The sequence below is a fragment of the Staurois parvus genome, unplaced genomic scaffold (genome assembly GCF_062004578.1).
Source record: "Staurois parvus isolate SC_StPar_1 unplaced genomic scaffold, SC_StPar_1.0 ptg001112l, whole genome shotgun sequence".
Classification (NCBI taxonomy): Eukaryota; Metazoa; Chordata; class Amphibia; order Anura; family Ranidae; genus Staurois; species Staurois parvus.
Genome location: NW_028318908.1, coordinates 570,079 through 597,128, shown reverse-complemented (window position 1 = coordinate 597,128; position 27,050 = coordinate 570,079). Strand labels below are relative to the sequence as shown.

Below are 27,050 nucleotides of genomic sequence, written 5' to 3'. Positions count from 1 at the left end.
GCACACAGCAGGTAGCCAGTTACAAATACTAGAAATACTTTCCTTTATTCAGTTGCATCTGATTGTTAGAGTTATGAACATTTCTGCCCACTTGAACTAAAAATATGGATGTTATTTTAGATTTCCAAAGTTTTGCCAAAGTTTGTTTCCCATCAAAAAATTATACGGTGCCCTAAAAGTCCAGTGTAAAAGTGAAATCTATTGAGACACCTTCCAGCGCAGTCACATCGCTTTAATGGTCCCACGAGGGTACAGCCTTCCACCTCCACTTTGTTCAGCAACAATCATCTTCCGATACTATAGCCAGGAAGATCCTACATCTTCTGTCACTACTTCGACAAGGACAAGCCAGAACAAGGCACTGAAGAGGTGGAGAGAACCCAGACCTTGTATCAAACCCCTTATAGAGATCTTCTACTCTGATCCTAGTATGTGTCTACTAGAGAAGTTTGACAAGAAAGGCTTGCCGAAATCAGATGTCTTGTGTGACAGAATCCAATTATGTATGTGTGGGGTTTGTGGCATATGGTTTGAGATTTGCTCCCTCCTCTTCCTTCTCACAAATCAGAGTGCACAATTATAGAAATAGATCGTGAACAGTGACGCGCGCACGAGAAAAGAAAACCACAAGTGGATTACATAAAATGTTAGCAAATCATTAGGAACAAGCAACATGCAAAAATTAAAGCATTTTGCTACAAAGTGTAACAGTGAATATGGCAGAATATATAGTCTTCAGCTATTGTTTATTAGTCTCACTGTAGCAGAATTGTACAACAAACCGAGAGATAAAGTATCACCAAAGTTCTCATCTGAAGTCACTTTTTATGTCTCGAGAGATCGCGCAGACACAAGGACAAATCTTCTCCATCAGAATCACCTTCTTCCTTACACTGAGGATCCAGACAGCCACATGGAATTCAGGAATAATATCTTCTCCATCAAAATCACTTTCTTCCTTACAATGACTCAGGATGCAGAGCCACGCGTGGATTTCAGAGACAATATCTTCTTTATCAGAATCATCTTCTTCCTTGCAATGGCTGAGGACGCAGAGACACACATGGAATTCAGGGACATCATCTTCACCATCAGAATCACTTTCTTCTCATGAACTCCATATGCACGTTTCTTGGTCGTGATTGTGAAGAAGACCATAACTCCCACGTGACGACCGCGTGAAAATAGAAGTCAGAATATGACACTCTTCTAACCAGGTTCCACGTAGTTTCCAGGAGATTCAATTTTCCACAAGGCTTTGTGAGCAGGCGCTAAAGAGGACACTGCACAGAATGACTAAAAAAGGATTTTATTTATATTAAAAAGCAACATACAAATGAATGCCGAAAAACGCACAGCGAAGTCTAACAAGGATTAAGAAGTAAGCTTCATTCAGACGTTGTGAGCACCACCTGGTATCTTCAGCATCAATGTTACAATAATCCATCTTCCAGAAAAACTGATGTCTACCATGTGTATCTGAAATCTTCCTGGTCAGATAAAATAAATGAAACCACCAATGACATTAAATGTGTGTCCACAGAATTTATTTCTCCAGTAAACCACTTTAAAGGAACTACACCGAATATAAAATTGAACACATGCACATTTCCTGGGACAATAATATTACTACAACCGATTCTAAGACATTGCATCATGTAGTTTTACTTTACATAACAAAATAAAATAAAATATTTGTAGGGATAGAAGTGCATCCACTACCGTCTTCACTGCATTCTGAGGGCACCTGGAAGACAAAAAATCCTCCTTAGAAGTGCAAATAACATGGCAAGAGCTGAATTTCACAGAACAGATACATTATTTAATGGTACTACCAGATAGAAATGAAAAAAAAGGAGCCTAATAATTCTACAAATCAAACCACCAGCTTCAAGTAAAACACTGACAAAACTTAAAACATTATCAGCCATTTATACAGATGTGATCTTGAAGGGGTTGATTTATTAAACTGGAAAGTGCAAAATGTGGTGCACCTCTGCATAGAAACCAATCAGCTTAGTATTTTTTTCTTTTTGCTACACCATGCACAGCTGCACCAGATTTTGCATGCTCTACTTTTAGTAAATCAACCACTAAGTGGCTGAGAGAAACAATGGCGAAAGCACACAGCTTGGGATTTATACACATCACTCACCACCTCAAATGTATTTGGTGCGGTTCAGTGCTCGCTCCGCCAAGTGTCCACTTTTATCAGTTATCTTATCCCAATCCGTCTGGCCAACAACAAAGCCGATGGCCCTTTTCCGATCAGCATCTTTCTTTTCTTCCAGATCGGCCCATCTGACCTGGTGAAACAAGCAACAATCAAAACTTGAAGCAACAGACAGGATATAGAAAATGTATATGGTGACTAGCTATAACAAAATGCCATGGCTTCCTCAAGCACAATATTTTTGAATGACATGGCTTTGAATCTGCTTTACCCTCTTTTTCCCGGGCTCAGACTCCCGCGTGTCATAATCATCCGGAAGTTGTAGGTAATCTTCCATTCGGCTAGCCACTGATTCGTAGTCCCGCTTCCTCTTGTTGACCTTTAAGCCATCCAGCTTATCTGGGGAGAAAGAAGTTATGTTGGGTTACAAACCCTCCTAATAACACTGGACCATTTAGTTACATACAGTCCTGCCCAGGGGAACCAACCAGAGTCCAGTATGTGAAGAGAACTAAATGGTTAGTATGGGCAGTACAGCATGGCCACTTCTGAAGATTTGCTGAGCCACAGATACTATTGGAACTCGTAGCCCAACGTCTTCTCAAACACAGCCTTAACGTTTGAATACAGTGCTGCTCAAACGCATGCATTCAAATAGAAAACATGGCATGTGCCTGCAGTTCACACACCTCAATAGGACAGCTGCACTCGAAGATATGCAAGGCATGCCAGGTCAAACTCGGCCACTGAACTGCTGCCGCCTATGCAGATTCATTGAGGTTAATTGCAATTTGCTGACCTGTATTTCAAATGTCCATTAACAGCAGGAAACCAACGCACAACTACAAGAGAGCTTAAGATTTGTTTTAGTGCTAGCAGAGCAGGGACCCTGCTGTCATTACGATACAGTGCCAATGTGAAACGTCTTCAGTGTGGCCTACTGCGCTATCATCTGCTATGTGATCACGGTGTAGAACAGATAAAGCAATGTAGGAATCTGATTCGGATATACTGACATTGCCATCTGCCATTGGATTTCTCTCTCTGTTCTGCAATTTTTGCAGTGTTTACCTGAAAGTAACTTTTAAATATACATTTTATTTTCTTATAAGTCTGCTCTACACATTGCTATTGCCATGTAATGCAAACCCTAACTTACACACTTGTTCCAGGTCAGGACTGAAAGCATTGGTACAAGAAAGTCAGCATGATGACCAGGCAACTGGTATTTTGAAGCAGCAATGGCAGCCTTCACACTTCTCAGTTTCCTGTGAGGCAGAACTGTCGGCAAAAATCTAAATACACACCTGAATACACTGTATTGCCCAAAGCATTAGGCCAGCCCTCCAAATCATTGGATTCAGGTGTTCCAATCACCTCCTTGGCTACAAGTGTATAAAATCAAGCACCGAGGCATGCTTCTACAAACATCTGTAAAGGAATAGATCGCTCTCAGGAGCTCAGTGAATTCAAGCGTGGTACCGTGATAGGTTGCCACCTGTGCAATAAGTCCACCCATAAAATTCCACCCATAAAATTCTTGCTACTAAATATTCCATGGTTAACTGTTAGTGGTATTATAACAAAATGGAAACAACTGGGAACAGCAACTCAGCCACCAAGTGGTAGGCCACGTAACATGACAGAACAGGGTCAGCGCATGCTGAAGCGCAGAGTGCGCTGAAGTCGCCAACTGTCTGCAGAGTCAATAGCTAAAGACCTCCAAACTTTGTATGGCCTTCAGATTAGCACAATAGTGCATAGAGAGCTTCATGGAATGGGTTTCCATGGCCGAGCAGCTGCATCCAAGCCTTCCATCACCAAGTGCAATGCAAAGCGTCGGAGGAGACGTGTTCTCTGGAGTGACCAGTCACGCTTCTGTCTAGCAATCTGATGGACGTGTCTGGGTTTGGCGGTTGTCAGGAGAACAGTACTTGCCTGACTGCATTGTGCCAAGTGTAAAGTTTGGTGGAGGGGGGATTATGGTGTGGGGTTGCTTTTCTGGAGTTGGGGTTGGCCCCTTCGTTCCATTGAAGGGAACTCTTAAGGCGTCAGCATACCAAGACATTTTGGACAATTTCATGCTCCCAACTTTGTGGGAAGAGTTTGGGGATAGTCCCTTCCTGTTCCAACATGGCTGCACACCAGTGCACAAAGCAAGGTCCATAAAGACATGGATGAGCGAGTTTGGGGTGGAGGACCTTGACTAGCCTGCACAGGGTCCTGACCTCAACCCCATAGAACACCTTTGGGATAAATTAGAGTGGAGACTGTGAGCCAGGCCTCAGGCCTCCACCCCCTCCCCCAACATCAGTGCCTGACCTCACAAATATGCTTCTGAAAGAATGGTCAAACCTTCCCATAGGCACTCCTAAACCTTGTGGACGGCCTTCCCAGAAGAGTTGAAGCTGTTATAGCTGCAAAGGGCGGGGCCAACTCAATATGGAACCCTACAGACTAAGACTGGGAGGCCATTAAAGTTCATGTGCGTGTAAAGGTAGACGTCCCAATACTTTTGGCAATATAGTGTATAAAATATGGGAGGTAGTTAACCTACCAAAGGACAATTGCAACATGTACACAACTCCGCAAGACAGCACAGCCAACTTGGTGACTACACTTTATTGCACTAAAGCAATATAGCTGTTACCAACTCCCCACAATCCTATGACTGGACAATGAGGGAGAAGCACATTAATCATGGGGACCAGCAACCTGTAGATCGCAGCCAGGTGACTGGTGGATTGCGATATGGGCTTGCTGACTGACCGTCCCAGAGCATCAGGGTGTAATGCAGAGGGACTACTTGTAAAGTTTGAACTGTAGAAGGAAGCAAGAGCTGTATAAGCCGATGTCCCCTCTGTAGTGCCGGCTCCTGTGCCATGCAGAGTGAGACCAACTGCACTCCACTTCTTATCCCGCCTAGCGGTCTCCAGAGAGTATCAGCAGCAGGAAAGAAGAGATCTTCAGGTCAGTGTCGAGCGATATACTTGGCATATTAGTATAGGGCTGCTTTCACACGGATATGCTGCGGTTTACCCACACAGTGGGTGCAGTGCAGTGTACCGGCAACTTTCCTGCTAATTTGCGGTGCTTAACACCTTCCATGCATGACCCATTCAAGTGAATTAGGTTGCTCTGCAACCTTGTATAGCAAACAAGGGGTTAAAGCAGGCAGCATTGGGTTGCTTTCTCACCAATAGTTTTAACACCTTGGACCCCACAGAAGCATTCAGTTGCGTGGAGCTTGTAGAGTGGCCCCATGGGTTGTGATTGGCAGAAGGTAGCACCCACCAAAAGTAACAGGGGTTTAATTTCTGCTGCAGCATGTGTACATCTTTGGCTGCTGCCTCAGCAGCTAAGGGGAGTGTAGAGATTGGGGTAAGTTAAACTGCGACTCAACCGCAGAGTTTTACCACCTAACAACTTTACATGTGAACAAGCTGTAAAGGTGCCACTGTCAAAATGTAACCAAGGGCCCATTCACAAGTGCAGCAGGCACTGCTGATCCACTGAAAAGGGATCCGAGTGTGTTTGACAGGTATTGAGGAGGTGATATTTTACCTCCTCACCACTTGATTTAAACCCATGATTGCTGTGCAATGCACTCAACTGCAACATGGTAGTATGGCAATTAGAGGTTTAAATCAGGTGTGAGGAGGAGACATTGTGCCCATTGATCTTTGACTTCTCCCTTGTTGTTCAGGTAGATCTGCACCTCTTTGAGGTTGCCTACCCCTGCTAATAATCAGTATGGATATATATAAGGGTTTACAACCAGTTTGAATCTAGAATTGTGTAAGTCAGCCACTAGAAGGAGCTGTCTGGGCTCAGCACAGGCACTCCTCTCCTTAAATCAGTAAGGCAAGGAGTACAATGCTTTTAGTAGCAAAAATAAAATAAATAATAATCAAAAGGCATTTTGCACCACAGTACAGAAGAAGAGAGCCAGTACATGTAATAAGATATCGCGATGCTCCTATTGACAGTACACGCAGTACACACAGAAACAAGGATCTTAAATCAAGAGTAGGTATAGATGAGGTTATCCACATCAAGAAGATCTCTTACATGTTTATCTAAAGCCAATTTTTTTCCTCCCATTTTGGATGGAGTAGGGGGATGGTTAAAACTGCTGTCAGATTCTTAATTTTCTCTCAGTGGGGAAATTTCTCCTAATTTCCTGTTCTAAAGACTCAACAGCAAGTAAAAAGATCTCTTTTCAATATGAAGGAAATCCCCTTGCAGACAGATTCCACAGAAACAAGCGTCCCCTTTGGAAGAGTTTTCTGCTATTCCCATTGGTGAATCTCCCCTGACTTTTATTCCTGAAGACTTTGCTGACCAGAACAATTGTGGAGATCGAATCTCCTTAACATGGACACAAACAATAAAAACTCAACATTGGTTCTAACCTCTCACCACTACTTCCAAATCTGAAACAAAAGTTTACATATCCTTTGAAAAAACATTGAAAGGACTAAACATTCTCTCTGCATTAACGTTGGACATACATGGGCTGAACGAAAAAAGTCCTAACAGATTCCTCCTATACAGAGCGGACGGACTGTGGCGGCTCTTTTATAATCAACAGCCTGCACCACCAGCTGTCAAAATACCTGAACACTGGCTGCATCCAACAACTTTCCGCTCGGCTCCTTCAATTTTTCAACTGCATTATGTCGGGGAGGAAGGGGTACGGCGGATACCCACTAAGCGAATTACAGACTGTTCATCAGGACCTGGCCAAAAACCACACAGTGCATGGCCAGGTTTTGCTGAAATTTTACTTTGATTCTGTAAAATATCACCCAGGCACCCTTTTCATTGGTGAAAGGCTCCCTTTAAGGAGCCCACCAAACACCCCCCACATTAAAGTGGTAGTAAACCCTGCTTGCTCACTTGATCTCAGGGGTGTCAAACTGGCGTCTCTCCAGCTGTTTCGAAACTACAAGTCCCATCATGCCCCTGCCTTTGGGAGCCATGCTTGTAACTGTCAGTCTTGCAATTCCTCATGGGACTTTTAGTTTGCCAACAGCTGGAGGGCTGCCAGTTTGACACCCGTGCTGTAGGCAATAGGAAAATCACCTAAACGTGCATGGCTTAGAAGATGTCCACCACTTATGCAGCCAGTGATGTCACCAATGCATGCGCACTGCGTTGTGAAGGAATGACATTGTCCCTTCAGTGAGCTGCGGCAATGGCATCCGTAGTGACGACACTGCGGCTCCGCCATTCAAATGGCTGGAGCCCGTGAACCCGGAAGATGGAGGAAATCTTGACATCGGTGACAGTGTGCCGTTGGAGCGCTTAGATTTAAGGCAAGTCTTTCATAATGTGCTAGTATGAGATCCATACTAGCACATTATGCCCAATTTGCAGGGGAAAGATTTTTTTTGTTTTATAAACAGCCTTTACTACCGCTTTAACTCTATTTATGCCAATCAAATTTGCAAACATAGCATCCACCGTATAGGCCTTGCTCTTGCAGTCCTAAGTGCTCTATTACAATTACTTTGCCATTGATTGCCAAAAGAGGTCTTCAACCATTCGGTATACAGAAAGCATCCCTTAGATAGATCCTAGGTCACTACGTGTACCCACCAACCAATACAAACAGGGGTGTACAGCGCCAATTAAAGGAACAGTAAACGTAACATTCTTCACACAAAGCAGTAATGGTAACAATTCTTCATGGATAGATATGCGGCCGCTTTGACAATACAATAATCCGCATATTAATTGCTGCACAGTCACCTGCATCATCAATATCCTGGCCACAGTCAGGAAGACGCCTGTATGTATGAAAATCACCTTCCTCCAGTGGTCCCAGGTCAGGAAATGGAAATGTGATTGTTTAACATGTACAAATTTTAGCTTTCATTTAACCTCCCTGGTGGTCTAACTAATCAATATTTTTGAATGTCAAAGCAGTGTCAAACATTGTTTTGCATGGAAACTTGTTGTTTTATATTGTAGGCCTGTAATTCTTAGGAATAACTCTTAAATCTGTCCGAACGAGTCTAGTAAACATCCCGGGTAAGAAAGTTTGAAACACGAAATCATAAATTATAATAATTTAAAAAATATAATAAATTTAATTCAATAATATAATCAAACCAAAAACACTGAAATTTGAAATAGAGCGCCAAGTTCGCACATCACTGAGCAAAGTCGCAGAATCGTTTTCAGTGTCTGATGAGGAATTTCCCCCACGAATCATTATCACTCAATTCTGCAAGTGATTCTAATTTACTATCGCTGTTTTCTAGCCGGTCTAAAACCGCTTTTGATCTAAAGGGACGCTTTTTGGATGCCATGAACGTTCTCAAGTTTCCAGGCAGAAAGAACGGTAAAAGTGCAGGCAGGGCACTGCACAAAGCACTCGGGACAACATTTAGGTGAAATGGTTTGATACAGTAATGTAAGCCCAAGAAATTACAATGTATTGTGTGTATGTCATGTTTTTACTTTTTTTGAATCTCCCACCAGTTCCGCCCCCCCCTGCGTACAGACGATCGCAGGGAACAGAACCTGAAAGATGGATACCGGCATCGGCCGGAGGACACAGCGGGAGGACATAGGGGGATCACAGGACAAGGTAAGGATCGGGGGATAACAGGACAAAGTAAGGATCGGGGGATCACAGGACAAAGTAAGGATCGGGGGATAACAGGACAAAGTAAGGATCGGGGGATCGCAGGACAAAGTAAGGATCGGGGGATCGCAGGACAAAGTAAGGATCGGGGGATCGCAGGACAAAGTAAGGATCGGGGGATCGCAGGACAAAGTAAGGATCGGGGGATCGCAGGACAAAGTAAGGATCGGGGGATCGCAGGAGAAGCACTATAGAGTAATCCTGAGTGTGGCTCGGGGTGACAGCTTTTGGTACTGTAAATTAACCCCGAGCCACACTCAGGATTACCACTAGGAAGGTAAACTGCTTTTAGGAGGTTAAAGGCCAAGACGAAAACACTTTAATGATGATATTTCAAAGCAGAAAATGTGAAAGACATATTTGGCATTTTATATGCAACAGTTAATGAAGTGCTTTCTGGTGCCCATTAGGCTGCAGCACCAGCCAGCTGAACCCTGCCACCCATGACAGCCAGCTTTTTTCCTCCACTGACAGTCAGCTAATTTCCCCACCTTCATCAATGCCACTTATCCCTCCCCCTTACTAAAAGCTCACCCCCTAAAAAAAAAAAAAAAAAAACACACACAAGGCCTTAACCACCAGTACCACTTGATACAGCATTCAGCTCCACCCACCCACAGCCTGTCATAGACTTTGACAGGCTGCCTACAGTGGGGATGAACGCTACACCTGTTCCTCCCGGTGCCACTCACCCCTGAGAAACTGGGGAAGAGATGATAGGTCAGGACACTAGAGAGGACTCCCACCCATGGGAGACCAGGGAATACATGATAAATCGGTAACCCACAAGACACCAGGAAGGAGATAAGAGACTGAGACAAGGCAAGATGCCCACCCAAGGGACACCAGGAAGGGGATGACAGACCACCCACAGGACACTAGTGAGGAGAGCGAGAAGACAACTGATCACCCACCCACAGGACATAGGGGAGGACAGCAAAGTCTTCCAATACCTTATGATAACAAAGTCTACTTCAAAATAGAGCACATATAAAATAGGTAAATCATGACTTGGTGGGTGGGGGAACAAAGAGAGCACGCCACTAGTCATCAGGTGGATAAATGATCAGATATGGTGGGTGGGGGAACAAAGAGAGCACGCCACTAGTCATCAGGTGGATAAATGATCGGATACGCAATGCTATGTGTCCATTACATGAATAAATTACATTACATACATGCAGAAGCCAGTGAGTAAAAGGTTATCATCACTTCCAGTGCTACAGATTACAAGATATGGGAGAGAAAAGATCTGCGGTGCCTTCTGTTAGTGAGCAATTCGGGTAACAGCAATAGATCACTTGTATAAAAGGGCCACAGTGTATTTATCCATCCCCCTATACATTTCAGCTTATTCCGGGAGTATCAAAAACTCACACAAGTGCAATTCAGAATTTAAATGGATTACAGACTTGCGAAAATTGCATTATGCCATTTTCTGTCTACACAAAGCTAACGTGATCAAATCTTAATGTTACATTAGCGATTTACAGACTAGGGGGACAGAACGTTTTACAGCCAAATCGGAGAAGGAACTGGGGAAGATTACTTCCCAACCAGCCAATCGGAGAAGCTGGAGAAGAAAACTTCTCAAAACAGCCAATCAGCAAAGGAGCTGGGGGAAGAGAACTTCACATGGTTAGAGAAGGAACTGGAGGAAAAAGCTCCATACAAAACCAATCAGGGAAATAGCTGGGGAAGGATAACACCTTAAACAGCCAATCAGGTGAAGGAGATGGGGGGTGGGTGGGTGGAAACTCCTCACACAGCCAATTAGGGAATGTGCTGGGGGGACAGGAAGCTTCACACAGCCAATTAGGGAATGTTCTGGGGGGACAGGAAGCCTTACACAGCCAATTAGGGAATGTGCTGGGGGGACAGGAAGCCTTACACAGCCAATTAGGGAATGAGCTGGGGGGACAGGAAGCCTCACAGCCAATTAGGGAATGTGCTGGGGGGACAGGAAGCCTCACACAGCCAATTAGGGAATGTGCTGGGGGGACAGGAAGCCTCACAGCCAATTAGGAAATGTGCTGGGGGGACAGAAAGCCTCACACAGCCAATTAGGGAATGTGCTGGGGGGACAGAAAGCCTCACACAGCCAATTAGGGAATGTGCTGGGAGGACAGAAAGCCTCACACAGCCAACACTGAGGAATGATCACTTGGAGTGAACTTCTCATTCTAATAGAACATGGATTCATACAAAACAAAATGTAATAAGAAAGCAAATGTACAAAAACAAACTGATGTTCACGTGAGGAGCTACACTTGCAATGGTCAAATGCTCTAGGCTGCTGGTGGGTGGAGCAGTAAACTGCCCCCAAGGATCCTAGGTAGAGCAAGTTATGGTGTGAACACCCACATGATCAGTGCCTGTGTGCACATGGACACATAGGAGAACATGCTGGGGAGTTTATTGGCTTTAGAAAAAAAATAACACCAAAAGCCAAAAACAGCCACCCAGAGTGCATGGGGACCAACTGCTTAATGTTGTTAGAGTTCAGCTTTAATTTGTTTTTCAAGTCCATCTAAATCTGCAAGTGCATCTATCACCATCCTCTTCCCAGACTGACAATGATGCTTTGCAAGGGTGGCTATATTGCTTCTCCATAGATACAGTGGAGGACTGTAGCCTTCCTAAGACAGGAAGTGTGTTACTGGCTGGATTAATAAGTAAAAGCCCAAAAAAAAACAAAAAAAAACTAATGCAGCCACCAAATATAGGAAACTACTACATCACAATGTATTACATTTTTGTTTTGTGGTTTAGATGAGCTTTAATGTGTTCCCTTGGATCAACATGAATTATGGAGCTGCAAAAATGCAGACAACGCTATGCACTGGGCATGATTATTTTAAATGTGCTTGAATTTTACCTTCAGTTCATAAAATACAGGCCCGCAGTATGATTTTACTTTAAAATGACAGGTTTTATCAAATTACAGCAACACTTTTCCATTACAGATTCCCACAAATCACAATATTTGTAAAGTTCAGCTATGGTTTTGGATGGATATAAATATCCCCTTACGTCCTCGCTACAGACATTGAATCACAATGTAACCCTGATACAATGGGAGACCACACATTCTGAGATAGGGTTGGCCCCAGAGGAGCCATATATATATCTATATTTATATATCTATCTGCCAGAGACTTCCTGTCCTCCTCATACCCCTCCATCAGACATAAAATGTGAGCTGAGACATTCATTTATGACTTTCTAGATTTTACAAATTTAGTGTTTAAATATCAAATATGAAATAAAAATGCAGTGTTAGTAATTGTGTATCAATCACAAAACGTTCCAATAACATTGTACACTTTGCATAGAAATCCCCCAACATACACAGATGTGTAAATATCCCGTCCAATCAGAAAAAGGTTCTGTCTTTAATCACAATAAGATTTCTCAAACCAATTTGATTTAAAAAAAAAAAAAATGTATTAAAAGATGACCATGTGTGTAGTGTGATTGTATAAATTTAAATTTCTCTATGCCAGTCACGATCTGTGTGTGTGGGGTCAAATAAAACTCATTTTCTACAAATCACCGTTGGAACATAGAAGCCTGTGAACTGGCTATAAGGTACTGTGTGCAACCGTGCATAAATATGAAAATGGGAAGTGGTAATCAATAATTGAATCATCACTTTGTCCATGACTGATGTAGAAGTCCGCTATGTAATTGGTTACGATACTATGGATACTGATCCTGTAATGTGATTTAAAAAAAAAAAAAAGTGGCCAAGATATGGTGCGGTATGCAGCCCGCTTGATGGATATGAAGGGAGATTCTGGCCAGGTATTGACACTTTCTAGGAGCGTCTCACTCCTCCAACCAGGGTGGATAAAAATCAATGATTTTTTAAAAAAAAAAAAAATCAAAAAAAATCTGATTTTTTTGATTTAAATCGGATTTTTTGATTTAAATCGGATTTTTTTGAATAAAATGCTTTTTGAGGAAAATATATTACCATCCAAAGGTTATTCCATCATGAAATAAAGATTAGTTTTTTAATTATGTAGAATAAGGCTGTATATGTTTAATTTTTTTGGTAAATAAATTCCATGAATCCATTCACAATGTCATGCTCTTCCAGAGGTTTTTGTACGATTATTGGGCAGTTTCTCTGCCTACAAGATATTATCACAGATGCTCAGTTTACTTTTGCAGTTCTCAAAACTGAATTGGACTCAGCGGAGATCACATGCCTCTTCTTCACAGCAAAAATGTTATAACATGAACAGAGTTAAGAAAAAGACCTTCATCCTAACTTCTACAAACCTATGAATACAGAATCAACCCCTTCACTGCTAAGTTTCAAGAAGTTCAGTGAATAGAAGAGAAACAATATTTTTCTGATTGTTTGGAGTGGAATAGATCTGCACAAGAAGAACGTGAAACTAAGTGTGAGGAGGAAGGGGCTGACAGTCTAAGTTTCTTCAAATATATATATTTTGTTTAGCCAAATTAGTTACAAACATGGATGTTTAAGCAAATCACATATGTGGAATGTTATTGTTTCAGATGAATAAATCTATTTAAATTGTTATTATTAAGGGAATGATTATTTTTCTCCTTCCTAAGTACAACAGAAAAGTTGTCCAAATATGAATGATTAACCTATTAAACTGGGGATAAAAAACTAATATGAAAAGTTGTTATTCTAAAAATCTTCATCTACTTGTATATTAAAGTTATACCAGCAAGAATTAGTCTTCATGTAGAAAACTAGGATTTACATCAAGCCTTACTGACTAGTGATTTAAATCGTGATTTAAATCAAATCCACCCTGCCTCCAACGTCCCACCAAGCAACACATCTCACAATGCTGCAAATGGAAAGGGGCTTTTCTTCTGACCAGCAAGAATTTAAGGTGACATATACGGTAATCTGAAGAATTGCTTCTCTTAAAACACAGCTGACATTATAAATAATATAATAAAACAAAACCTTGTGTCAATTTCTTTGTTATAGACTACAATTTAGTCATCTATTCATTCTTAAAGAGATTGTAATAGCATAGTTTAAAAAAAAAACAAAAAACAACAAACACGTCATACTTACCTGCTCTGTGTAATGGTTTTGCATACAGCAGCCCCGATCATCCACTTCTAGGGTCCCCGCTGGTGCTCTTTCCCCTTGCCATGGGCTCTCATAAGCAAACCGCTTGCTATGGGGGCACTTAGGCAGGCTTGCTCCTGAGCCAGCTCTGTGTGTCCAAAAGACAGACTGACTGAGTACGGCTCAGCCCCGCCCCGCCCCGGATTCACTGGCTGGGCTTGAGAGCAGTGGGAACCACTGAGCCAGTGAGGAGTGAGAGAGCCTCTGCTCTCATGCACATTGTTGGATGGATATAGGGCTCGGGTACACAAAAAGAGAATGCATTAAGGTTAAAAAAAAACAAAAAACAAAAAAAACCTTCTGCCTTTAGAACCACTTTAAATTTACTGGGTTTATGTGAAAGTTGCCAACATCACAACTATACAACGCCAAAAAAATTAGTAGCATTGGATTAAGTACATAAACCCGCCACAGAGGGGGATTGGAACAAAAGGCTCGTCCAATAGGAAGAGAAATGCATTTACCGTGCCCATGCTCTGGGATGGTGGGTAGGCAAGCCCAGATTGCAATCAACGGGTTTGCCAACCCGCTATCCCAGAGCACCAGAGTGCATGGAGCCGGCAGCGGAGGAAGCAGGCGGCTACGGATGGAACAGCAGACACATACGATGATGCATCCTCTGTAGCGCAGAATCCTGTCCCATGCGGAGTGATACCAAGTGCACTTCATCTGGGAGCTTTCTAGCAGCATGGAGAGTGATGCCACCAGAAGCTGGAAGAACAAAAAGGTCAGTGTATTAAACATCACATACACTGCACTTTAGCAATGGACATATTAGCACATAAAAAAAAGGGCTATTAGGCTGCTTTCACACTGACCCATAGGTGTAGTGCACCTGCGGGTTAGCTGCATAGAGCCATAGACTTCTATTATATCTTGTGGATTTAGTTTGGAAAGCCGCAGGTGCACTGCACTGTACCAGCGGTGCAGGTAAACCGCAGCACATCAATGTGAAAGCAGCCTTATAGGAGGCTCAGGACAGTAAGGGCTAGTTTACATTTGCGGTTCGGGGGGGGGGGGGCATAAAATCCCATAGTTCATTGTGGCTCGCAGCCTGTTATCGGATTACTTTAGAGGCCCTCACTCTTTAAAACCTTGTCTAGAACTAAATGAACTACTTATAAAGTTCTAAGACCTATTTTTGCATGAATGTGTTAAGGATTATTATGGTCCGTCCTGTTATTTATGGCCCAGCCTTAGTGTATATATATTTAATTTAAAGGTTTCTTTTATACTTCATAGGCTACATGAGTTGCTGTCTCCGTGATCTGGCTTTGGGCATACCTGCATTCCCTTGTGCATACACTATTCCTGATGACTGCTGAGGGTCTATGACCCTAAAGATAAGGCATTTGCTCATCTCTCAGTTTTTTTTGTGGCAGCACATTTAATAGATAAGTACGGCTATTAATGAAGTAGACATACAAATAACATTGTGGATATGATTATTTATATGTTGCATATCTTTTTGTACATTGACAAACCCTTTTGAACAGATTGAAACACGTTGGGATTTTCTGGCTGGGGAACAGTCTGTGAAGAAATACTTGTATGGGGTATATTGTGATTTAATTCTCGCCAGCTACAAATAGGTTTCGCAATATTATAAAAGATGTAATACTCAGCCAAGAGTGTGTTTTTTAATGTAAATTTTAAACAGTTTATGATAAAATATATATTGTATTTTTTAATATATATTCTGTTTTGCCATTTAAAGTCCCATAGGAGGTCACAATTGGTAGAATAGCAATAATTAGAATTTCAAGATTTATCATTTTTAGTGCATATATTTCACCTCTATAAACACAGCAGCCAATATATCAACATATGCAATAGCAAAAATTAAATCACGGAGAACACAGCCCATCCATTCACTACAGACTTCACTGAGAAAGAAGCCTTCGGTTCACAAGTGACAGCAGTGAGAATTTAAAGTGGTTGTAAACCTCTGAATGAAAAATTAGCAAAGCATATCTTCTATAGTGTGTGCTTGCCTCAATCCAAAGACCCTATTGTGATTTTTATCTGCTCTCTCCTTCCCCAGGAGTCACTTCTGAGAATTTAACTCCTCACCAAACCCCCCCAAGAGACAGCCCCACCCCCTCCAGCACACAGTAGGTGATTGACAGCCTCAGATTTGTATGCTCCCCTATGAGATTGTGTAAAGGGGGGCATGTCCATTCCTTCACTGAAGTCTCAGATGACACTCGATCTCTGATGAGCAGTGTGTGATTTCAGATCCCCACCCTCTGTCTTCTTTAGCTGAGAAATGTTGTGCTATAGGAGGCTATGGAGAAGAGAGTGCTACAGATAAGCAGGTACAACTTATGTAGAAGGATTGTTTTATCTGTGTGTGGCACCTGATGTCAGTCACTTCAGTAGGTATATGTAAGGGTTTGCAACCACCTTAACTGTGTGTCAGGGTTAAAAAAAATAAAAATTAAAGTGTAAATCTCTGAATTCAAGCATGTTATATCCCTTTAAACAAGCTGCAAGCACACAAAAATAACTGCCGATTTTACACCTTACTCTTTCACAAATATAGTATGCTCCTACCTTCGACGTGACATTTGGTGTATTCTCAACTCTGAATTCCAAAACACATGGGGTCAGCCCTATCTACTTCATTTCTGAGGAATTACAAAGAACACAGACCCTCTTCTCATCTATATAACACCTCCTTATGAACGAGCAGAGAGTGGCGGAATTTACCAGCTCTGGAAATTTCTGGAAAGTTCAACAGGTATTGTTTGAACAGATGACAAAACACTTAATGGGGTATTTAACAAAGCAAAAGGGAGCAAATAAGAAGTTCATTGCAAGCATTTATATATATAGGAACATGTTTATACAGAACACTGCATAAATACCAAATAGAAAAATCTGGTGCATGCGCATTAAAGAGTCCAGCCTTTCCATTCAGTATACCCTGCCCCATCATTGGCGGAGCTTTAACTCTGGTCTTTCACCACACTGAGAAGCAGCCAGTCTCCGCAGACACCGGCTATTTCATAATTTCTTATCATTGTTGACAATTCAAGATAGTTTCCTGTGGAACGTGTTGTAATATACAATTACTATTCCCCATAAGCAATCAATGCCTGTGACATCAGTCCCAATCCAGGGACATCACCCGGCATGTGAGTTTACCTAGCAATGACATCAGCTCCAGGCAACACTTACCCAGTTTAGCTTCAGAGGTATCCATCTCCCACTTGCTTTTCGGAAGATAGCCCTGTGTCACAGGAAATAAAAACTGCAAGGGTTAACAGGAAGCATGCAATCAGCAGAGGAATGCCTTTATATATCAGGAGACCATCTGTGCAACAATGTGCCCACATAGCCTTGTTACACTCTGAACCAAATCCAACATACACAGCTTAGTAAGGACTGGGCGAGGGTCCGGAAGCCCAAACATTGGCACAAGGAATGTGGTTGGCAGGCAGGGGCAGGGCTGGTGAAGTGTGGCAGAAGAGGCTGGTGACGCGAATGGATGGGCAAGGCAGGCGAGGGTCCGGTGACGCGAATGGGCGGGCGAGGGTCCGATGATACGAATGGGCGGGAAAAGGTCCGGTGACGCGAATAAGCGGCCAAGGCAGGCGAGGGTTATGGTGACGCAAATGGGCGGGCCAAGGCAGGGGAGAGTCTGGTGATGCGAATGGGCGGGCCAAGGCAGGGGAGGGTCCGGTGATGCGAATGGGCGAGCCAAGGCAGGGGAGGGTCCGGTGACGCGAATGGACAACCAAGGCAGGTGAGGGTCCGGTGACGCGAATAGGCAGATGGGTGGCCAAGTGTTAACAGGAAGCATGCAATCAGCAGAGAAATGCCTTTTGTGCAACAATGTGCCCACAAAGCCTTGTTACACTCTGAACCAAATCCAAAATACACAGGTTAATAATTACTGGGCTCTCTCCGGAAGCCCAAACACACTGGCACAAGGAATGTGGATGGCAGGCAGGGGCAGGGTTTGTGAAGTGTGACAGGAGAGGCTGGTAAAGCAAATGGACGAGGAAGGCGAGGGTCTTGTGACGCGAACGGGCGGGAAAGGCAGGCGAGGGTCCGGTGACGCGAATGGGCGGGAAAGGCAGGCAGGCGAGGGTACGGTGACGCGAATGGGCAGGCAGGTGAGGGTCCGGCGACAAAAATTGGTGGGCAGGCGGGAGAGGGTCCCGTGACACTAATGGGCGGGGAGGCGGGAGAGGGTCCCGTGACTCTAATGGGCGGGGAGGCGGGAGAGGGTCCCGTGACTCTAATGGGCGGGGAGGCGGGAGAGGGTCCCGTGACTCTAATGGGCGGGGAGGCGGGAGAGGGTCCCGTGACTCTAATGGGCGGGGAGGCGGGAGAGGGTCCCGTGACTCTAATGGGCGGGGAGGCGGGAGAGGGTCCCGTGACTCTAATGGGCGGGGAGGCGGGAGAGGGTCCCGTGACTCTAATGGGCGGGGAGGCGGGAGAGGGTCCCGTGACTCTAATGGGCGGGGAGGCGGGAGAGGGTCCCGTGACTCTAATGGGCGGGGAGGCGGGAGAGGGTCCCGTGACTCTAATGGGCGGGGAGGCGGGAGAGGGTCCCGTGACTCTAATGGGCGGGGAGGCGGGAGAGGGTCCCGTGACTCTAATGGGCGGGGAGGCGGGAGAGGGTCCCGTGACTCTAATGGGCGGGGAGGCGGGAGAGGGTCCCGTGACTCTAATGGGCGGGGAGGCGGGAGAGGGTCCCGTGACTCTAATGGGCGGGGAGGCGGGAGAGGGTCCCGTGACTCTAATGGGCGGGGAGGCGGGAGAGGGTCCCGTGACTCTAATGGGCGGGGAGGCGGGAGAGGGTCCCGTGACTCTAATGGGCGGGGAGGCGGGAGAGGGTCCCGTGACTCTAATGGGCGGGGAGGCGGGAGAGGGTCCCGTGACTCTAATGGGCGGGGAGGCGGGAGAGGGTCCCGTGACTCTAATGGGCGGGGAGGCGGGAGAGGGTCCCGTGACTCTAATGGGCGGGGAGGCGGGAGAGGGTCCCGTGACTCTAATGGGCGGGGAGGCGGGAGAGGGTCCCGTGACACTAATGGGCGGGGAGGCGGGAGAGGGTCCCGTGACACTAATGGGCGGGGAGGCGGGAGAGGGTCCCGTGACACTAATGGGCGGGGAGGCGGGAGAGGGTCCCGTGACACTAATGGGCGGGGAGGCGGGAGAGGGTCCCGTGACACTAATGGGCGGGGAGGCGGGAGAGGGTCCCGTGACACTAATGGGCGGGGAGGCGGGAGAGGGTCCCGTGACACTAATGGGCGGGGAGGCGGGAGAGGGTCCCGTGACACTAATGGGCGGGGAGGCGGGAGAGGGTCCCGTGACACTAATGGGCGGGGAGGCGGGAGAGGGTCCCGTGACACTAATGGGCGGGGAGGCGGGAGAGGGTCCCGTGACACTAATGGGCGGGGAGGCGGGAGAGGGTCCCGTGACACTAATGGGCGGGGAGGCGGGAGAGGGTCCCGTGACACTAATGGGCGGGGAGGCGGGAGAGGGTCCCGTGACACTAATGGGCGGGGAGGCGGGAGAGGGTCCCGTGACACTAATGGGCGGGGAGGCGGGAGAGGGTCCCGTGACACTAATGGGCGGGGAGGCGGGAGAGGGTCCCGTGACACTAATGGGCGGGGAGGCAGGAGAGGGTCCCGTGACACTAACGGGCGGGCGCGCAGGCGAGGGTCCCTTGACACTAATGGGTGGGCGGGCGCGCAGGCGAGGGTCCCTTGACACTAATGGGTGGGCGGGCGAGGGTCCCTTGACACTAATGGGTGGGCGGGCAGGCGAGGGTCCCTTGACACTAATGGGTGGGCGGGCAGGCGAGGGTCCCTTGACACTAATGGGTGGGCGGGCAGGCAGGCGAGGGTCCCTTGACACTAATGGGTGGGTGGGCAGGCAGGCAGGCGAGGGTCCCTTGACACTAATGGGTGGGAAGACAAGCGAGGGTCCCTTGACACTAATGGGCAGGTAGACAAGTGAGGGTCCCTTGACACTAATGGGCAGGTAGACAAGTGAGGGTCCCTTGACACTAATGGGCAGGTAGACAAGTGAGGGTCCCTTGACACTAATGGGCAGGTAGACAAGTGAGGGTCCCTTGACACTAAAGGGCGGGCAGGTAGGAGATGGTCCGGTGACACTAATGAACAGGCAGGCAGGAGATGGTCCGGTTACACTAATGGGTAGGAAGGCAGGAGAGGGTCCAGTGACATTAACGGGTGGGCAGGCAGGAGAAGTTCCGGTAGAACAAATGGGCAAGCAGGCAGGAGAAGGTACAGTGACACAGGTGGAAGGACAGAGGCTGATGACACAAGCAGAAGGGGGTCAGTGATGTGAATAGACAGGCGATGGTGTGTGGGGTGATCTGAAAGGAAGAGAGACGGATATTAGATAGACAAAAAACAGGCTGCATTTAAGGGTCATACAGGATGTTGGGGCAGGAAGGAGTAAGCCTGTAGTAAAATGGTAAACTGGTATATCAGGTACAGAGCTGGCAGCAACAGGATCCTATATGTCCTGGAAGATTTATCAAGTATTATTTGGAAACCTTCAGTATGCACGGGAAATATATTATATAGAACATCTCCTACAGTTCTCCGTGCGTTGCAAGACACTGCAGCCTCTCCTACCCGATCGTTGTCGTCCTCTTCAGCTGCCTCCTTCTTCTCATCTTTTTGTGGCTCCACTGATGGCTCAGAATCCTCCATTTCAACCTGTGGAGTCAGACACAAGCAGCTCAGCTATCATACAAGATATTAATGAACAAGAATCCTCAACATCCCACAGCCAGGAATCCAAAATGTCCATTTTCCCACCACATCCGACAACCAGGAATCCAACCTTCTCCTCCCCTAATATTCCCAGTAGGAGGAAGCACACAGTTTAGGGTGGAGTCCAGATGTCACCCCCCCCCCCCCAGATAATTACCTCTTCAATTGCGGCATCCTGAAGCAAAGATCGGATGTCCAAGCGGATCATGTGACGTGGAGCCGGCTCCCAATTGTCAAACATCTAGGGAGAGAAGAAGAGGGTAAGGAACGGACCAGACCCCACACAGCAGGGATCAGCAGATACTCCCACAGTATTTACCTTATTTATGTCCTTCAGCTTTCGGCCATGCACATTTCGCTTTCCACAGATCTGTGTGTCCACAGTGATCTCAGCTAGATAGACCTAAAGCAGTAAGAGCAGATTTTATAAAATAGGAAATGAAAGAAAAGTCTTTGGGAAGGGGGGACAATTCTACCAAGGGCAATGTAAAGAACAGTCCTGGAGGGGGTTAGTATATAATGGGGAATGTAAAGCACAGTACTGGGTGTCATTACATAACGGGGTATATGTAAAGGGCTATCCTGGATGGTTATAATACAATAACGCAAGTTCTAGAAGTCCCTGGAGGGGCCCATTATATAAAAGGGAATGCAAAGGACAATCCTGGAGTTTCATTTATAATTATGGTATGTAAAAGGACAGACAGGGGGGGGGGGGTAGCTGGGCATTATATAATGAGAAATTGAAAGGACAATCCTAGGGGATTTTAGTAAAGAAAATATAATAGGACAGTCCTGGGGTGCCATGAAATATAATAGGTTTTAAGTAATTGGTGAATTCACTGCACCTCAAATCCTTTAGTCTTGGCAGCACTCCAGAATTGCTCAAAATGGCGCACGCGATCATGGATACTGTCCAGTATAATGAACGGGAAGAAGCCATCATCCAGAGTTTTCTTGAAAGTCTTCAACATGCCGCTACGATACGTTTCCTCCATTTCTGGCTCATATTCATAATCCATAACCTGAAGCAACAAAAACAATTGCGTGTCACGGTGTGGGAGAGTACAAAAGGACCCCCTTCCTCACCTCTCTCTCTACTCACCTTTGTCTTAATTTTTTTCCCTGATTCTGGATCTTTTTCAACCTTTTCCACCTCCGTGATGAAATAATCGTCAAGACTCAAGACCCTGGGGGCAGATCCACCATACTCCACCTCTTTGTCCTGTGTAACAACATAAAAGAAGACAGTGAGGGGGGGTTCCTGTTTTGTTACATGCCAGGGAAACCCATAGACTACAACATGGGGAAATGTCCTGAAGTCAGTCAATGGGTTATATTGTGATGGATTTGGTAAAATGCCTATTTCGTTTCCTATTGAATATATATATATATATATATATATATATATATATATATATATATATATATATATATATATATATATATATATATCTATATCTATATATATATATATATATATATATATATATATATATATATACGCTATTTCTAGAAGTTTTATAAATATTTACTTTTATACTTTAATACATATGTTGTGTGAATATTTTCTGCCTGCTGGGCTTTGTGGTACTATAAGAAATCTTTGCTTAAGAAATGTCTGCTCACACACACTGCCCCCCTCCCACCATGCCAACTTGAAACAAAGGAATGTTGTTTTCCTATAAGATAAGGCCTGGAAGAATATCACACCTATACCATGACGGAGATTGTTTTCGTGTGGAAATGACCAAAGACTAATATAATGCTTATGCTGTTGTCACATGACTCTTGCATCATTTTGCATATATAAGCTCACTTTCTCATTATAATAAACTAGAAGTATTCATAGACTGAACTTGTGTGTCAGCGTGAGTCTCTTCCAGTGTGCGCACATTCCAAAGCTAGCGTCATTAGGACAGGAACAGATAAGCACTGGACGATTCAGTCCTTGACTAAATCAATATGATACCTTGAAACCAGAGACTGATAGGGGTCTCCCCTTGCAGACACCAGTGATCAATAAGTCTCCCCCTACTGGCCACCAGGTACCAGTAAGAGTCTCTCCCTGTTAACAGAGCTATCAGTATCAGTGACAGATAGAAGCCGCCTTTATGCTAGCAGGGCCTCTCTTGACAGATAGTCTAGAGTCTACCCTGCTGGCAAAGTCCTCCACTGACAGGTAGGAATCTTTCCCTGCTGGAACTGAACACGCACTCACCCTAATCAGTTTGGCAACATGCGTTTTCCCACTTCCTGGCAAACCCCTCATGATTACCACAATCTGAAAGAGACAATTTGTGCTCATTAATGGAATAAAAAATAGTGAAATACACAGCAGAGATATATGGGTATAAAAGCTGACTTACACGATCAGGCCGACTCTCTCGTCCAGGTTTCTTAAGAAGATCGTCTACATTTTTGGTCTCCGGCTTCTTCTCTGGTGGCGGGACAGGCAAGGGAGGTGGTATGACAGGTCGTTCCTCTGGGAAATTCCTACCTCTTCCTGCCAAGACACAAATAGTATATTTTCTGCTCCTCCTAATAAGACACAGGCGTAGTGTGTCAGTCAGCCTTACCTCCATACGATGGGGGGGCCACCTCATATCCCGGCCGATCCACCTTCCGATCATATGGTGGTTTGTCTGAGGTGCTACGTCGGCTCGAGCCATCTTTGTCACGGTAGGAAGACCTACAAAAAGGTATGCAGGCGATTGTGAAATTTATGTTTTTGTTTTTTTTTACACCCTGATAAGCTTTGAACTCAAAAGATGATCACACACCGGTCATCTCTAGAATGACGATCACGATCCCTCTCATGGTCAGCTCGGTCTCTATCCAAGCGATCCCGATCATAATCTCGCCGATCCGCACTTTTCATCCTTTCATAGTAGGGATCCCGGTCCCTGAAGTCACGGTCAAATGAATCTATCAAAAAATCTAAAAAGGAGGAAAAGCTTCAGTGCTGACCTATTTCTGGAGGTAGGGAAGACAAAGAAAAGGCACAAAACACGTACACAATACCAGATGACATGCATGATGAAAAGGAAACTGCTAGAAAATGGGGTGCAGTTAAAAGAATGAGGGTTTGGTTTTGTCTTTTTTTTATTATTATAAAATCATACTTACCTAGGTGGAAGCAGCTTCAGTCCAATACTGTATTTATCCCAAGCTGGCGCTAAGACTGAGAACTGAGTGATTAAAGACCGCTGATCACTCAATTCTCAGTGCTACTCTCTGCTCTGCCATGCCCCCATGCTCACTGGAGCACTGGGCTGTGAAGGGGCAGAAGCTGGCTCAGGCTCTCAGCGTATCGCTGAGAGGCTGAGCCAGGTGCCAATCCAGGGATCTGGATGGATCCCGACTTTAAAGTCTGGATCTTTCCCCAGCATGGACTGCCTGATTGACATCAGTCGACAGCGGACTTTTAGCCCGCTGCTGGCTAAAAACGGGTCACAGGAGTGCAAAACAAACTGCACTCCTGTGATCCACAGGAGTACAGCCAAACAAGCTTTTACTACCTGCAGACCGCCTACTGCAGTTTTACTGTGGCAGAGCGGCCCTACTGTGCCAGATCATGTACATAATTGTGATCTGGCATTTTCAGATTGGGGGCGCATGCCACCCCTTCTGTGCCGGTATTCAATACAGCAATAATTTATGGCCAGGACCTGCTGATTGGCTTAGCGAATGACAGTTAAGAGCCCTGTGTTGCCAAACAGGGCTCTGAACAGAGAGCAGCAGTGTTGCCATTTTATTATTAGTAGTAAAAGCAGCACATACTCCACACATTACACATTAGACACACTGTTGATTGCCCCTAGATGTTAAGCCCTTCCCAGCCAGTGTCAGTAGTACCGTGTCAGTGTATACTGTCAGCACTGATCACTGTATTACTGTCACTGGAGATGTCAGTGTCATTTAGTCAGTTCCCACCCAGTCAGTTAGTGTCAGAATGCCCACCGCACCATCACAATCCCACTATAAGTTGCTGATCACTGCTATTACTAGTATAAAAAAAAAAAAATGAAATTCCAGTATATTTACACACCTACATACCCTTGTTCGTAAACGCTACAGCTTTCGCATACACCAATTAATATACACTTATTGGGATTTTTTTTTTCTTTTTAACCAAAGTCAAATAACAGAATACATTTGTCTTAAGTTTATGAAAACATTAGATTTTTTATTGGATGCGTTTTATTATAAAATTGAAAATATTGCGGGTTTTTTTTTTTTTTCAAATTTTTCAGGTTTTTTTTGTTTATATAATAAAAAATTAAAAACCCAGGGTGATCAAATAACCAAAAGATAGCTCTATTTGTGTGAAAAAAATTATATAAATTTAATGCGGGTAGTGTTGCATGACCACACAATTGACAGTTAAAGAAGTGCAGTGCTGAATAGCAAAAAAAATGCCCTGGTCATGAAGGGGGTAAAATATTCCAGAGCTGAAGTGGTTATAAAACTGTCACACTCAAGGAGCAGTTATGAAGTGACCCATGTGATGCAGGCACTGGTGACATGATACAAGGGTTATAGTGTGACATGTAGCACTGCAGGTGACCTGGCAGGTATAGTGTGACACACATGCAGCATAGACAGGCTAGATCACAGAAGGGGAAGCCGTTATAGTGTGACACACGGTGCTCATACAATGGACACACAAGCAGCACAGATAGGTACCACTGACAGAAGGGTAACAGTGACAGTGTGACACGCATGCAGTGTGGAGGGAGCTACATGTCTGTCTAGAACTCACAGATGGTCATCAGCGTAGCACTCACCTTTCTGGAAGGGGGGTATTCCACCTCTGTCCATTGCTGGCTCTGGAAGTAGCATAACCCGCTCACCGTAGGGAGTCTGCTCCACTTTCCCAATAGCAAGCTCTAAGAAAGAAACATAGCATGAGTCCCAAGTGCACCACATAGCACGTACAGAGGATAGTAATGAAGTGGTCCCAAGTACAGCAGACAGTGCATACAGAGGACAAAAATGGGGGATACAGGACGACAGTAATGGGGTGTATAGAGGATGGCAATGGAGGGGCTCCTCACCTCGGCCATGAGCATAGTCCACAGTTTGGTGAATTCCAGAAAGTTTGGAACCCACAGGAAGGCCAGCAGAATGGCCCCCCCTCCTCTCTTCTTCCCAAAGATCACTGAACTGGTCACCAATAGCTCTACCACCTACTGAAGATGCCAAAGTGGAGGATGCTGGGTCCATTCCAGTCACAGGAACATTAGGTAGTGGCTGACAGGAAACAAAACTCATCATCAGTGTTTTCAAAATCTCCTATTGCTAAAGCTCAACTTCAGTCAAACGTGAAGTCCACAAATACATACATTTAGGGCTAATCAGTTGCAAAATGTTTTGTAATTCTGTTAAGCCAGTTTTGTGATTCACACAGCATTGGTACCCTGCATAATCAGAGGGTGATGCTGTTATTTTCTAACTTGCCAATGATTCTCTGCAAGAACATTATTCTACTTTTGCGACTCTCTGCATTCTCCTCTCACGCAAGCTGTCTCAACGTCTTCCCCCTCTAACTGCCAGCTCTTGAAACACCTCCCTCTCCAGCCCATGCAAGCCCTAAATTAGCCCCCTCTCCAGACCCCCCCCCCACACTTTCTCTCCAGCCCCCCACCTGCCCACACCTACTCTGACTACAAGCCCACAGCCCATAAATCAGCTGTCTCCAGACCCCAGCGCCTAAACCTGCTACTAGCTCCCAGCACCTCAACCTGCTCGCGCTCCAGCCCCCCCACGCCTCAACCTGCTCCAGCTCCCAGTGCCTCCCACACAAGTTACATTTCTGTATTCCAAACATTGACAACCAATGATAACTTGTGCCATAATTACACAACTCTACACAATGCTCAGGTTTTTCCAGAGTCACTACAATCTTAAAATTGGAGCTCCACCAAAAAGGGGAAGTTCCGCTTTAATACATTGTCCCCCGCTTCCCGTAAATGATTGGCACCTTTGGGGATCGGGTACCCGAATTTGACAGGTACCTGGTGCGATCACCTAAGGCGATTGGAAGCAGAAGTTGTCCTCCCCGTAGTCTTATGGGACATGTGACAGGTCCATTCTTCTGGGAAACAGACAGGGGCCATTCATAAAGCGCAGCGCTACCAACGCATGTGCAGTGGGCACCCGGCTGTGAAGCCGCAAGCTGTCGCAGCCGGGTGCCCACACTGAAAATGCCGGCGCCAGGTAGAGACGACATGGTGAGGACACCACTGGATCGTGGGACAGGTGTCTATTTTAAAAGTCAGCTACAGTTTTTGTAGTTGATGACTTTTTTTTTTTTAAATC

General features: G+C 45.2%; 1 protein-coding gene across 2 annotated transcripts in view; it reads right to left on the bottom strand.

The window, feature by feature from the left end:
• Positions 1 to 1,293: 1,293 nt before the first annotated feature.
• Positions 1,294 to 27,050, bottom strand: part of YLPM1 (YLP motif containing 1) — a 48,812-nt gene continuing 23,055 nt past the window's right edge. For both annotated transcript variants that reach the window (XM_089658935.1, XM_089658936.1), the window contains 15 exons: positions 25,787 to 25,982; positions 25,517 to 25,618; positions 23,510 to 23,666; positions 23,306 to 23,418; positions 23,096 to 23,232; positions 22,948 to 23,010; positions 21,832 to 21,951; positions 21,575 to 21,751; positions 21,046 to 21,129; positions 20,884 to 20,967; positions 20,586 to 20,669; positions 17,146 to 17,197; positions 2,445 to 2,572; positions 2,156 to 2,306; positions 1,294 to 1,747 (listed from right to left, as the gene is read on the bottom strand). In XM_089658935.1, coding sequence (XP_089515061.1) covers positions 2,160 to 2,306; positions 2,445 to 2,572; positions 17,146 to 17,197; positions 20,586 to 20,669; positions 20,884 to 20,967; positions 21,046 to 21,129; positions 21,575 to 21,751; positions 21,832 to 21,951; positions 22,948 to 23,010; positions 23,096 to 23,232; positions 23,306 to 23,418; positions 23,510 to 23,666; positions 25,517 to 25,618; positions 25,787 to 25,982 — 1,644 coding nt within the window. In that variant the 3' untranslated portion in view covers positions 1,294 to 1,747; positions 2,156 to 2,159. The remainder of the gene's footprint in view (positions 1,748 to 2,155; positions 2,307 to 2,444; positions 2,573 to 17,145; positions 17,198 to 20,585; positions 20,670 to 20,883; positions 20,968 to 21,045; positions 21,130 to 21,574; positions 21,752 to 21,831; positions 21,952 to 22,947; positions 23,011 to 23,095; positions 23,233 to 23,305; positions 23,419 to 23,509; positions 23,667 to 25,516; positions 25,619 to 25,786; positions 25,983 to 27,050) is intronic.